Source organism: Penicillium daleae (assembly GCF_028827525.1).
Source record: "Penicillium daleae strain IBT 16125 chromosome Unknown utg000007l_segment0_segment0, whole genome shotgun sequence".
Lineage (NCBI taxonomy): Eukaryota > Fungi > Ascomycota > Eurotiomycetes > Eurotiales > Aspergillaceae > Penicillium > Penicillium daleae.
In genome coordinates this window covers 3,495,161-3,509,611 of record NW_026623155.1, presented here as the reverse complement: position 1 = coordinate 3,509,611, position 14,451 = coordinate 3,495,161, and the positions used below count along the sequence as shown (strand labels likewise).

The window sequence follows — 14,451 nt, the reverse complement described above, 5'->3', positions numbered from 1 at the left end:
GCTTTTGGTCTTAAGGTTGTCCATGGTGTCCTCTTGGTAATTCTAATAATAATAATAAGCATGGCATCACGGCCTGCCACTCATCAAAGGCAGGAGCGACTCAATGCAACATCCGCAGACCCAACCACTGTGACAGGATCGAGAATACCGTGAGCTCAGAGCATCCTGTCCTATATCGAGGTCTCCATTCGTTTTGACCGTCTCATCATTGTATTTATTACCAATTCTCGATGGCATTGGGCCCGACTCTTGGAACCGGGCTGTTCATCGGCGCCGGGCAAGCGCTGGCCATTGGTGGCCCGGCCTCGCTACTCATTTCCTATGCAATTTTATCGCTCTTGACCTACTTTATGGCCACAACTGTGGCTGAAGTTGCCACTCACTCCCCGACTCGACATGGTACTCTGGTCACTAATGGCTTCCGATACATGACGGACAGTATGGGGTTCGCGGCTGGAATCCTGCGCTGGTATACTTTGGCGATGTTTGTCCCCTACGAGATTACAACTGCAATGGTGAATCTCGGCCTGTGGAACCCCGGAACGACCATCGCTTTGCGACTGCTCATCATCATGACAATTGTGGTGGGATCCAACTACATGCCCGAGAGACACTTTCGAACCTCCGAATGGCTCGTCACCAGAATCAAAGTCGGCACGTTAGCTTGTCTCCTTGCTTTGTCGCTTTCGATTGGCGTTGGAGGCGCGACTGGACACGCTAAATGGGGGTTCCATTACTGGAAAAAGCCAGGGGCCATGCACGAATACTTATTCCGCGGCCCTATGGGCAGGTTCTGGGGCTTGCTGCAGTGTGTCTTGCACAGTTCCATCGCTTTCACGTTCACGCCCGAAATCATTGTCCACCGCGCGGAGACGCTTGAAATGCTTCCTACCGAGATTGGCGACGTGTTGGACCCGACTATCCAAGCCAGACTTCCCGGAAAAGTTGCCTTTGATGTGGTCACGACTACGCTGCCGTATATCCTCAGCTCCCTGGCGATGGGTGTCATGGCTGCATACAACGATCCATTACTGACCAACAATGGAGCTGGAGCGGGTCTTTCGCCCTTTATCATTGGGATGAACACCGCGCGTATCCGCATTGTCCCCGTCACCGCGAGCATTGCCATCCTGACTTCATCCGTTGCTTCGGCTCGATCATTTCTATTCCTCGCTTCGCGAACACTGTGTGCCATGTCTGAGCTCGGCCATGCTCATCGAGTCCTCAAAATACGCAACCAATGGGGCGTTCCCTATGTCTCCGTCGGTGCTACGGGGCTTTTCTCCTTGTTAGCCTTCATTTCCGTGGGAATGTCGAGCTCAATCGCGACCACCTACTTCTTGCTTTTCGTAAACAGCTCCGGATACCTGTCCTGGTTGGTATCGTGCGTGATATTCCGATACTTCCGACAGAGCTCGGGTCTCCGCCATAATACCAACTCTTATGGCTTCGCCATCCAACCGTTTGGGACATACTTCGGAGCCTTGATGAGCTTGATCTTGCTCTTGTCCAATGGCCTGGTTGGAGGCATATCAGGTCCCCGTCCCGGTCCAAGAATCGCAAGACTTCTCGCCGCGTATTGCAGCATTCCTGTCTTCGCGATTCTGTATTTTGCACATCGATTTCGAACGATGGTTCCTTACCGGACATCCCATAGCAACGCGGACATGCATTACAGCCAGGAAGTACACCGGGGTAAAGCTGTCTCTCAAATCTCCGAGTCACAACATGGAGGGTCTGCACTGCCCGGTTCATCCGATGTCGTTTAGGCGGATCCTGTATGGTCAATGGCAATGGACGCGTTTTTGCAGCCTTGATGGGGGAGAATGGTGTGTGCGTGTGTGCATAGAAAACATCACGTATATTTGGAGTGCGCTGGGTTTATGTACCTGTCAAGGCCATGAAGCTGTATTATTAGACATTAGGAATTTATTAGTACCGTCCCCTACCTAAATAGCACGAGTCATCAAGTTTGTTGGAAGTCACCTGTTTGTCGTTGTCCTCCAGTTACCTCGTGCCTGGCAACGTGATTCAACTTCCTTCCCTCCTCGTCAACCTTCATCTCCCTCTCCAATCGACTTTCCTTTTCCACATCCTTCAATCGTGCATTCCTTGTTATTTATCGTGGTCTCATTGACTCGATTTCCATTATTGGGCCATGCTTTTATTTTTGAAACCTGATATCCAGCAGTGACCATGTCTTGCTGGTAGTCCGATCCAGTTGGCTCGTTGCTGCTGCTGCTGGTGCGTGTACACCGGGGCTACAGCCCTGAACCCCACGCCCATATGCACGCCAGGCACGCCCACTACACCCACACCGGTTTGCCCAGAGACTCCGGGCATCCAATCCACCAGTCTAATCTATTCGTCTATTCGGCATTTACATTGGCATGGTACCCAAGCATCTGCCAGTAAAGCAATGACCAGAAATCCACAGCCCTGCCCTCACAATCCCGTCGCAATGGTCGAGCACCACCCCCATTCTGGACATTGCGCGGATTCCGGAGTTGATTGAACAATACCGGGCTGTTACAATACGTTTTCGCCTTAATTTAACGGTACTCGGGTGATCGACTAACGGTATGATTTGCTCCTATTTCCTTGCGCGCTTCGGGCCCTCTATAGTGGCAAAAGAACATGGCCGCCAAATCACCGGATTGGAAAGTAATATCGGAATCCTGCTGAGCAGCCGACCCCCTTTTACCACAGTGAGTGTGTCTTCTCTTTTCACCCTTTGGGCACCCTTCTACTCCATACTTCCTACCATTTTCACCTCGGGCAGCTTTAGCTGGTCTTTCATCCTGTTGCACGGTCGATATCGTGACCCTCTTTTCTTTTTTTTAGTCTCTCGTCTTGCGTGCTTCCTCTGAGAGATCAGCCATCAGAAGGGATCAAAACGACCTTTTGGGCCCTGATGACCAGCAGACACGCCTTAGGTCTTCTACTACTCCCTGACTTTACTAACCTTTTCCTCCCCCCTCCCCCCCTTCCCCCTCTCTTTCTCCCGACTTCTCCGCCACGCTCCCCTGCCCCATCTAACCCTTCCGTCTCCCGGCCGATCTCCCTCCTCCCATGGACACAACTCCCCATTTACCCACGGTTTCGCGCTGGTTGTACTCCCTCCATTCCAAGCTAACTTCTGGACATCCTCTATAAGACTACCTTCTGGTTTTATATCTCTTTGAAAAGGATATTTCTTCCCTTTCTTGTGCCACGCTTGCTGTGTTTGGCATTGCGGGATTTCCTTCCTCTTCTTTCCTCCCCCTCCCTGCCTTGCTTGACTCACGAGTCCTTTCATAGGCCTTGTTGCATATAAACTTTTTATCTTTCTTTGTTCTATGTCCCTCTTTTCATTCTTCTTCTTTCGGGGAAAACTAATGTCTCCACGAGAACCAAGCCGACCAGCGTCTTTCAAAGCCCTTCCGTCGAGATGCTCAATGACTGCACTCGATCGGGTTGCAGCCTTATCAAATGGGCGTCTCCCGTCATTACCGCGCTGCAATGCAGCCCAGATGTGCTTACGGCTGAACCTGCCAGTCGGGTCATCATGATAGGGCCATCTGAATCTCTCTATCTACTATTACTAACTCACTCAGAGGGCTTTCGTCTTTGCACTAACTAACAATATCCTACCATTTTCTAGATGCTAACCACTAACCCCCTACAGTGCCTCCTGGCACCAGCACCAGCACCAGCTTGTCCTTGTCGGCCAGCATTCCCGTGACTCGTGACTCTCTCCACCGGATTAGGTCGTCCCGACGCTAGTCCAAGTTTCGCTTAGCGTCACCCCCCAGAATGGCAGTCGCTGTTTTCGCCTTGTTTGGCGCTTTTTTTTGATTACCGATTCCACCAATTCCTGGTATCCGCCATAACCATACAACGATACACGGCCCTGACTAACCTCTCCTCTCGTCGTCTTGCAATAATGCCCAAACGCCAGAATGCCAATACCGCCAGGTTTGGTCAGGTTTGGCCCGCGAATCGTTTTCGGGTCGAGTCCCCCTCTCCCATGTTCCCCCAGCCAGCCGTCCACTTCCTTCGCAGTCCGGTTTTCTTCTTCGCTGAGAGGGCGCGACTCCTCCCAATTCGCGCTATTCCCCTTTCGCCCCCTGCACTCGGGCTTTCTCTGCCTTAGGCCCTCCGTAGCCTCCTCCTCCTCCTCCTTCGACCACTTCTCGAATCACCCTCTTTTCCCTCTCCTTTTCTTGCTGCGCGTCCTTTCTCTTCCCTCCGATCCTCCTTCCACCCCTTCCCCATTTCGTTTGTTCCAGACTCAACTTTCCTCGATCCTAACCGTCTCGACTCCTCGCCTTCTTTTCTCCTCCTCGTCCTCCTCGCGATCCCGTCGCCCTCCCTTCTTGTCCATCTCGACGGGACCCTACTCATTGACGAACCACCCGAAACCACTCCCACCGCGCACATCGTGTCTCTCTGGCCATCGTATCTCGAATCGCCTTGGGCCTTTTCTCCGGCTGCCACCTTTCTCGCGACGATTTCCACATTCCTCGTCGCTCCACCCTTCAGCACACCGGACACGCGCATTCGGCCAAGGTTTTCTTTCTCCCCAAGAGAGCCATCCCTACCCGTCTGAACGCCATCAGAATCGATTCGGTGGCCTTGTCAAGAAGGTCGACTAGGCTGTGGCTGCATTGGCTTCGGTGTTTTCTCGGGAGTCTACTCTCTGACGCTGTCGCCTAACTCCCTCTCGGTCGCCTCCACGAGCCCAACGCGTTTTGGATTGTCAAGAAGGGGTTCTGTAAGATCTGGAGCTACTCTCTCTTGAAGCGATCGTGGACATGCTCGTTGTACAGTGACGGGTCGGCCACGCCATCGTTTCTCAGCATATCCTAGTTTGTCGTGATCTGAGGGGGGGTAATCTGTCGGACTATGACAGATACCTCCTCCCTCGCCATCACGCACGCCACCACGGATTCGTATCCGGTCCCCGTCCCTGCTTCTCTCGGATCCCCCATCGCCAACGGGGCGATCTCCGACTCGGTCGCGCCCGACGAAGAAGAGCCGTACACCATCAAATGCATCTGTTCATTTAATGAGGATGATGGTAGCACGGTTTTCTGCGAAGGGTGTGAGACGTGGCAGCACATCATCTGCTATTACCCGGACAAGCGGGTGCCAGATGTGCACAACTGCGTCGACTGTGAGCCTCGCCCGTTGGATGCCCGGCGCGCAGCTGAGCGTCAACGCCAACGGCGGATCCGAGAGCAGAGTGAGGACGGTGACCGGAAGAAGCGCTCGGGTACCAAATCCCAAAAGAAAAAGGTCCGAGATGGCGACGTGAATGGATTTGGACATCAGCGGAGCGAGTCGGGGGCTCGCGATCAACCCCCAGCTAAGAAGCCCAAAACTGGTCACCGATCCTCTGCGTCCATCAGTGCCCTTGCGGGTATGCCGGCCCTTCCCGCCGAGAGCCGAAAACGCCGTTCTTCCACCTCTGTCGCCCCTAGTCCTACCAAACCTCCCGCTCCTTCCATTCCCCTGTACTCCAAGGAATTCCTCCGTCTCTATGACCATGATGATGAACGTGTCGACAGGGACAGCAACCTGTTCGTCAACGTCAGCCTCCTGAGAGAGACTGCGGTCTGGGTTAAGGACCCGGAAGCCCTGTCTCGGGTGACCAATGGCGGGGCTGAGAATACCTTCAACCGGTCCGATGCCGCTCTTGATAAATCTCGCTGGCCCGCGTTGACAACGGATACCATCACTGATTCCACAGTTGACATTGGCGGGAAACATCCTACCTGGAAAGTTGTTAAGACCCTGGATGCCGTGCAAAAAGATCATGTGGTTGGCGAAATCACAGGCAAAGTCGGCATTTTCGATGACTATTGTCTGGATCCAAACAACCACTGGCCCGAGCTCCGTCACCCCGAACCTTTCGTTTTCTTCAGCTCTCACCTTCCACTCTACATTGACAGCCGCCATGAAGGCAGTGTCCTTCGCTACACCCGCCGGTCATGCCGTCCCAACGTGACCATGAAGATCTTCATCACCAATGATGTAGAGTACCACTTTTGCTTTGTTGCAAAGGAGGACATTCCTGCGAACTCGGAAATTACCATTATGTGGTATCTGGATTCTCAATTCTTCGAGTCGACGAACGGCCTGGTCAAGCAAGAGGACAGTGCGACGGAGGCTGCTGCTATATGTATCAGCAATACGCTCGCAAACTTTGGTGGTTGCGCGTGCGACCAGCCAAACTGTCTCCTTGCCAGCTTGGACCGCCGACGAAACCCGAAATTGCTCGAGTCATCCAAACAAGCAAACGGCAAACGCAAAAAGGTGAAAACAAAGTCCGTTGCCTCGCCCCACGACACGGGCCGCGCATCCACTAGTCGGGCGGGAAGTGAGACTACCAAACATCCAGAAGAGGACGATGGTGCTGTCGAGAGCCGCTCTACTTCTGGCTCCGCGCGGGGTCAACCCCGTAGTCGCGACCTCAGCCCCGCTACAACCGGGCCAGCGGAACTTTCCACCCGCGAGAAGCGAAAGATTGCAGACGCCGAGAAGCAATTCCAGCAGTTGGAACAACAGGACCATCGGCCAACTACTCAGCGCAAAAAGAAGCGAGTGAGTGGTCCACCGTCCGCAGCGGTCTCAACTGCCACTCAGGCGGGGTCCTTCGGGGCTCACCGAGGCTCAACCAAATCGCTGCAGCTTGACACTGCTGGCCGCTCTCGCTCACCCACCATCGCCATGTCGCCTGCAGTTTCTGCTGCCGGTCGTCAGGGATCACCTCGCAAGACCTCGGGGTCCAACACGCCTTTCGCTCACTCCCCTCTCAGCCGTCCCATCTACGTCGATACGGCTATTCAGTGTGATATGGATGAAGTAGAGTACCAAGCTGCGCGCGACGCGTCTCCTCGTCTGCGTACTGCTTTCGTCCCAAGGACTGTCCGAATTCTGGAGCGGTTCAAAGCAGATCGTCTTCGAGCGCAGGAGCTTGCACGTCAACAGCTATCCTCGGCTGGCTCGGATTCGGTCGTCACTGCTGGGTCCTCATCGCCAGCTCTCATTCAGTCCCCAATTACAAAACAGGAGAAATCTGATATTGTCATGCCTGATGCCGTCACTTCTAACCTGCTTCATCATGGAGATATTGAGATGCAGGACATGTCACATGCCCTTTCATCCGACGCTGTTCAGACAGATCCAAGCAAGCCAGTGATTCCACCTCCGTGGCCATCTACCGCTGCGCACAATACCCAACTTCCCAGAATCACTACTCCGGAGCGTACCCACCTACGCGTCTCGATGCCTCCACCAAGCATCCCTAATGTCTCATCTGCCGTCAGTCCCGGCTCCATGTCTGCTACAAGTCTCGCCTCTCCCATCACTCTCGACACATCTCCACACGCTACTCTTTCCCCACATGGCGCAATTGCACCCACTCCAACCCCTGCTAAGAAAAAACTTAGTCTTGGTGATTATCTGATCCGACGCGGTACGATGGCAACGCCAACATCCGAAAAGACCCAGTCTTCCGATCAGTCCAATGCTGTCCCTTCGATGCAGAAATCACCATCGACTTCGGGCACAGGGCCCACAGCCAGTGCAGATGGGGTCCAGACTCCAACTAAACAATCCCTGGATGGCAAGTCAGAGTCTCTGGATCCCCCTGATGTAGCGATGAAAGACGCACCAGAGTCAACCCAGCCACCAGCTTCTTCCATTTCTTCGTGATCTGTCTTCAATACCCCTTTTTCTTCCTTTTGCTATGTGGTAGTAATACTTTTTGTGGCCTGGGTTGACTGATGGTTGACGGTTGATGAAACCTACCCTTTGCAAGGGACTCACGTTTCTAACGACTAAAAAATGTTCTTTCGTGTGATTTGGTTTACCCACAATGGGTTATGAACCAATGGCGTTTTGTTCGATTTTGGCTCCTTCCGACATCTCTTTGTTCTTTTTATCTGCTTGAAAGGCGTACATGGCGCGACCAGTAACGGTCGGTTTACGGAAATACCAGGGTTTGGTTTGGTCAGGTTCGGTTTGGGATGGTTTTGAGTCTTTCGACAAATTATGCTTCTTTCCTGTTTTTCCCTTCTCTTTCGTCCGAGGCATTTGCAGCTCTGGCTAGGTGCAGGAGAGCACAGTGGAGCCTGAGAGCTCTATCGACCATCTCGATGTCTATGGAATGATCTACAGGACTTTGTTTTACTCTCTTTCAAGGATCGATATTTCGATGCCAGACACAGGACTGGCTTGCTTTGTATGAACAATGTTATTCTCTCTTCTATATCAGGTCTATTGCTTGTAAGGTAGTAGGGGAGTAAGGTAATCCAGGTGTGGCTCTTGTTGAGGCAAGATCCATGGAACTTGGACTGATATCATATTCTGGTCATCGGGGCTTAGCCAGCACATGAACGTTGTATATATATCTGGCTACTTAAATCAGTGACCTTGGTTCTATCTCAGCCTCTTATCTTGCTCAGGATCGGTTCACGGTGTAAACCTTTCATATCTGTCACTACGACTCCTTTCCTAACTCGTGTGAAGCACCAGCGCACGCGATCAAAAGAAGGCTATTATGTTATTCATCATCAGTAAAGTAGCACATTGAAGAGGTGGAAAAGGTGTAACATATATGCTCTATCTTCATTCATTGATCATGTTGTCTTCTGTTCAGTGAAGCGCCTTTACCACTCGTCAACATCTCTGACTATGTATGTACATCATTTAATAGTCTTGGCTGATGACAGTCCCGTCAACCGCTTGTCATCATCACAAGTACGAACTGAAAGAGCACTATGTGATTACATTTACCTGATCAGTTTTCTGTCTCAAGGGAACCTGGACTGGACTCTCATTGCTTTGAGAGAACAGTAATTGTACAGTAATCTCGTCGCAGCACCATGTCGTCACTGGGTGGATGAAAAACATGGACTTCTTCCGGACGCATCTACGGCCCCGACGAGGCCCCGATGACTCAAAGATCAACCCGAGAGGGGTAGTTAACTACCTACACATCATCTGACATTCCGCTTCAAACAATACCTCGTTCACTATCTGCTGTCTTATACGCGGACACTTGAATATCTGACAATCATGAGCTCTCCCACCCACGAGACCGAGACCATCTCTCTGAGCGAGATACCGGCCCGTCGCTCTTCCAATGACGTGACTCCATCGGAGATCGAGCAGCCTTCACTGCCCCCCGCAGACGGGGGCAAGGCTGCATGGCTATTGCTCGCATCATGCTGTCTCATTCAGCTACCAGTCTGGGGTGTGCACTAAGTGCGAATGGCAAGGGTATATTAATGTCTAATTTGAGCGACTAGGATTCTCGACCGTATTCGGTATTTTCCAAGAGTACTACAGCACGCATAATGTGTTGCAGGGCGATAAAGGTGACCTTGCTACCGTGGGAACTACATCAACTGTATGGGATAAGCATCTACACACTGATCTTTTGGGGGAAATTATTTAACGAAAGTATCTAGGGTCTTTTATACCTCTTATCTCCTGTGACGTTCACCCTCTTGACGCGGTATCCACGCCTCCAAGCTTGGTGCATTCCAACCGGTCTAGCTATCACTGTGATCGGTTCTCTTCTGTCGTCATTCTCCCAACAAGTCTGGCACCTTATTGCAACACAGGGTGTTATGTGCGCCATCGGTAATGCACTCATGTTCAGCCCATCTTCTCTGTATATGGACCAGTGGTTCATACAGAAGAAAGGACTTGCCCTCGGGATCATGTGGGCAGCTAAGAGTATTACTGGCGTTGTATTGCCTTTCGTTGCGAATGCTTGTTTGAACAGATTTGGTTCTAGTACGACATTCAGAGCTTGGACTGTCACTACGGTATGATGCCCCAGTACGTTGCTGTCGTTTTGTTTCCGACTATTCAACTTTTGTGAGACTTTGGAGGGAATCGACTCCATGGCATTTGAGGCTGTTAGCTTGCATCCAGTGCTAATTTCGAATCACAGTTGCTCACTACCCTACTCTCATTGCCATTTATGAAGCCTCGAATCCCAGTCTCATCTTCTGCTTCAGCCCGTCGACTGGACCTCAGCTTCCTCAAATTGGCCACGTTCTGGATGCTTCAGGCAGGCAACGTCATCCAAAGCTTTGGATACTTCTTACCATCCACATATCTGCCATCATACTCCACCACAACTGTCGGTCTGTCTGGGACAACGGGCACAATGCTTGTATCGCTCTTCAACGCGACTTCGGTCGTCGGCGGTATCTGCGTCGGAATGCTCTGCGATCGTTTTGCAGTGTCAAATATTCTGCTTCTCTCCTCAATGGGCTCAGCGCTATCTGTATTCCTTCTATGGGGCATGGCAGCATCTCCAGAGTCTGAATCATCTCAGAGAGCTATTGCGCTGCTCACTTTGTTCTCCATCTTTTATGGCTTCTTCGCGGGTGGATTCAGTTCTACCTGGTCAGGTGTCATTAAGCAGATCAAACGTGACTCGTCTACGTCCTTGGAGACAGGGTTGGTCTTTGGTTTGCTTGCAGGAGGGCGAGGAATCGGCAATGTCATCAGCGGTCCGTTGAGCACGGCACTAATAAATCAAGGGTCGGTGAGTGGATCGCAAGGCAACGCTGGAACGGGATTTAGCACTCAGTATGGGACTTTGATTCTTTTTACTGGTATCACGGCGGTTTTCGGAGCGTGGAGCTGGATGTGGCGTTATATCAGCTCGGGGATGCACTGTGTTAGTCGTTGAGAGAAAGTTGTATTTTCGGTACGGGTGGTACGTTGATTTTCACTTCGTTCTCGATAGAGATGGTCTCGAGAATGAGATACAAAGTTTGAAATAAAGAATATCATGAAAAACAAGTATAGTTACTCCTCCAACCTAAAGACTAATAACTAATGCAAGGACAAGGTTCGTTCCACTATCGCAGGTCACGTGCATTTTGAGCTTCAACGCCAGCCATTCCACCGGAACACTTTCCAGGCGCAACCTCCGGTCCACCCTCCACCGCCGTTGCAGCTTCATTCCGAGTCGCTGTGATCCTCGACCGCAACCATGTCGGCGACCGATTCGGGTGTTCAAGATCCCCTCCTCTCGCTCCGACGCGCGATTGCTGCAGGTAGCCTCCCAACGCCGACGACGTCCTCCGAGCTGTCAGACCAGCATGCGACAGACAACCTCGCTCAGGCGACGCACCTGTTCTTCTCCCAGCCATCTCCCCACACATTCCCCTTGACTGAGCCGACGCGCTTTGTCTCCAACACGACAGAAACCGCCGTCGATCTGCGCAGTATCTTTTTCGCGTGGCAGAAGAAGGATGTTGCGATTCCAGAATACATTGCCTCTGCGCAAGAGCTCAATGAGGCGCTCAAGCAGAAGGAGCCTAAGTATGGTGGAAAGGAAGAAGTGATTCAGAATCTTGTTTTCGTCGAGCGCCTAGATCTCATCACATGGTTGGAAGGCGCTTCCGATGAGAGCGAGCACATCAAGCCTCTCGAGGGCGCTGCTGCTGCTGCCGAGGCTGCTGCTGTAGCTGCAGGTCAAGCTCAAGCAGAGGCTGCCGCCGGTGTGGCCTCTGGCGCTGCTGGAGGCATCTCGACAGTTCCTAGTGGAGCTGCGGCACCTGGCCAGCCCGGTCGCCCGCACAAACAGATTGACCCTCGACTACAGGAGATCTACAATGGAGAGCGTAAGACGGGTGATCGGAATACATTGCTTCGGGGAATCAAACCAACGGTGAGTTGACTTGGCAGAACACATGGATTTTTGCTATGTGAAACGGCCGATAAAAACTAACCCTGCTTTGCTCCCCAGGACTTCTCCCACGTCCGTAAAAGTGCTGCCATCTTCTTCGACCGTAGCCGTGACCGTCCCGGCCAGCCTGGTGCGAAACCTGGTGTCAAGCCCTCATCAATGGTCCCCGCACCCTCGGCTGGACTGTCCATGCCATCTCGAAAATCCAGCTCTCGTCCCGACCCCATCATTCTTCTCTCTCCCTCCGCCTCCTCTCTCATCCGCATGTCGAACATCAAGTCCTTCCTACAAGATGGTGTCTTTGTACCACCAGATCACCCAACCTTGAGCATGTCTACCGAGGCCAACTTCATGGAACTGAAGCGACCACTGCGTCTGAAGAACGACCCCTCCAATCCCTCTGCCAATGCCATCGGCTCGGCTGCCCGGGGCCCCAAACCAACCAAATTCATTCTCGTTGACGGCACAACCAATTTCAAGCCAGAGTACTGGTCACGTCTCGTGGCCGTCTTTACTACCGGTCAGACCTGGCAGTTCAAATCGTACAAGTGGTCTTCACCACCTGAACTGTTCAAACATGCTACTGGTATCTACGTTGGCTGGCGTGGCGAGGACATCCCGGCTACAGTTAAGGGCTGGGGTCGTGGAGTTGATACCTTTGCTGTCGAACGGTGGGATGAGAAGAGCGGCATTCAGGGTGGTGGCCGCTGGCGGGATCGAGAAGTTGTCGAGGGTATTTGGACTGCTATTGAGGAAGGCATGAGACTTCGAGGATGGGGATCGAAATAGAATACATTTTGATCACCTCCCATACCTACGTTTCTTGTAATTTCCAGTGTCTTGATACCTTGGTTATGCGGAATGCGCTCTTTCTGCATCGCGCCTTCCTTTTTTGTCTGCAACTTCCACCGTCCACTTTGCCCCGGATTTAAGCTTGATTAATGCATGCGGTGTGCACGTGGGTTCCGGCGTTTTCAGTGAGGAGTTTAAATCTACGTCATACTGGTACATTCAATTGATTTCCTACGGATCCATGCTCATGGCATACAAATACAAATGAAGATAAATTTTTCCGACATTGTTCTGGTGAGATTGGGGTGCTTTGTAAACCAGTGATCAACTTCGAGTCGATTAATTGGGCAAAATATGATTCGCTATGGGAGCTGAACTTCGAGCCAGTATGCTTGCATATCCTGGTCAGGACATTAATCAAAATAGGCTTCCGGTTATCGCCCATTCATTTCTCTAAAGCGGCCTTCTAAGTTGTTGTATTAAGCGTAATTTCCACGGGCGTCTGGGCGAGGGTACATGGGTATTTGCTGACGATTGTATGCTCGGCCAACACACTGCAGCGATCAATATTCAGATGACTCTTAACTAGATATTTATAATTGAGCAGGGCATACCTGATTGAATCTATGGATACTGCTGCTACTGAATAATACTTTTATTCCGGAAAATAACACCGATATAAGTGGGAAGTGCGCATCACAGGCGCAGACCACCACACCACAGCAATCAACATGCCCATGAAACGCAACTAAATATTTTTAAATTAGCATATCTTATTCAACCAATGAATGCAGTCGCTGCTGAATAATACCTTCCGCCTGGGAAACAACACCGATATAAGTGGAAATTGCGCAACGCAGACGCAGAGACAAACTCCCATGTACAACACAACACAAGCATTTTTAGTCACTTATTTACCGTTTTTCTATGTAAGTTAAGTCATATTTTCTGATTACATTGTTAGAATATTCGAAAAATGATATCCGATTGGTACTTTCATGTATAGAAACCAATATACTTGGGCCCCAATGTCAAACTGATATCAAACCTTCCCATTCTCATTCTGCATCATATTTCAATTATTTCAACCTTATTTTAACAAGCACCGGTAGCTCAGGGGTAGAGTATGGGATTGCAGATCCTAGGGTCAGGCGTTCGAATCGCCTTCGGTGCTCATAACCTTCAACATGGACCTGTCCATGTGGCTATCATTTTTGCCCAATTTTTGTGTATAGAACTCTATTTTGGTATGACAGTGATTCTCCTAAGGTTCCAACGGCTAATTCCCTTCAATATAACATCAAATAATCCAGACATAAAAGTATATTACACTAATAGGCGTGATCGAAGTGGTTCTAACTGGGTCAAGTTCATGTTGCTCATAGCGCGGGTAGGGTTTAGCCCCATTACAACTCAACCGCAATTTAGGACTGCCACGTGACCTGTCATCATGTTGGATCCGTTTGGTATGGCAAAAAGAACGATAGTGGTCTAGAGTTGGGTACTCAGATCACTTTTGTAGTGCTTTCTAGGCTGTCATGTCAAAATTATTTACGCCATTACTATCTCAATATAATATTTGAGGTGTGATTTACTGTCATTCTCACGCGAAATCTCTTATATCGCCTCTCAGATTTTGTCATATTGACTAAATGGTAGGGTACTTTCCTTAAGGTTCATGGCGAGTGTGCTCAGGGATCCTTCTACTTTTACACAAAGAGCTTTGCTATACTGTAGACCTCCCCAGTCAAAAGAAGAGACTAGACACAGTAGAATCATCGACCGAGTAGAGTAGAAGTAAATAATCATTAATGAACGACCAGTTGAAGGACCTACTTTACGACTATTCATACAAATGCCCCAAGTTCTACTATATAAGATCGATGAATAAAGCGTGTAAGCCTAATTGCATAGAGATTGTATGAAGTAGGATACTTAATGCCGAAATTTCT

General features: G+C 50.7%; 5 protein-coding genes across 5 annotated transcripts; all 5 read left to right on the top strand.

Moving 5' to 3' along the window:
- Positions 1–230: 230 nt before the first annotated feature.
- Positions 231–1,769, top strand: N7458_008440 (putative proline permease; the record flags this gene model as incomplete). Its single annotated transcript, XM_056911822.1, has 1 exon — positions 231–1,769. The coding sequence occupies one exon, from the start codon at positions 231–233 to the stop codon at positions 1,767–1,769; it is 1,539 nt and encodes a 512-aa protein (XP_056764648.1).
- Positions 1,770–3,925: 2,156 nt separating this feature from the next.
- On the top strand, positions 3,926–4,591 carry N7458_008439 (uncharacterized protein; the record flags this gene model as incomplete). Its single annotated transcript, XM_056911821.1, has 2 exons — positions 3,926–4,048; positions 4,136–4,591. 2 exons carry the CDS (start codon positions 3,926–3,928, stop codon positions 4,589–4,591), a joined length of 579 nt encoding a protein of 192 aa, XP_056764647.1.
- Positions 4,592–4,887: 296 nt separating this feature from the next.
- N7458_008438 (putative PHD finger and SET domain protein) lies at positions 4,888–7,701 on the top strand (the record flags this gene model as incomplete). Its single annotated transcript, XM_056911820.1, has 1 exon — positions 4,888–7,701. One exon carries the CDS (start codon positions 4,888–4,890, stop codon positions 7,699–7,701), a length of 2,814 nt encoding a protein of 937 aa, XP_056764646.1.
- A 1,365-nt stretch (positions 7,702–9,066) lies between these two features.
- Positions 9,067–10,702, top strand: N7458_008437 (putative MFS monocarboxylate transporter; the record flags this gene model as incomplete). The annotated part of the gene is made up of 4 exons (XM_056911819.1): positions 9,067–9,244; positions 9,300–9,400; positions 9,462–9,824; positions 9,953–10,702. 4 exons carry the CDS (start codon positions 9,067–9,069, stop codon positions 10,700–10,702), a joined length of 1,392 nt encoding a protein of 463 aa, XP_056764645.1.
- A 306-nt stretch (positions 10,703–11,008) lies between these two features.
- N7458_008436 (RNA polymerase II accessory factor CDC73 family protein) lies at positions 11,009–12,496 on the top strand (the record flags this gene model as incomplete). Its single annotated transcript, XM_056911818.1, has 2 exons — positions 11,009–11,689; positions 11,768–12,496. The coding sequence occupies 2 exons, from the start codon at positions 11,009–11,011 to the stop codon at positions 12,494–12,496; spliced, it is 1,410 nt and encodes a 469-aa protein (XP_056764644.1).
- Between the last annotated feature and the right edge of the window lie 1,955 nt (positions 12,497–14,451).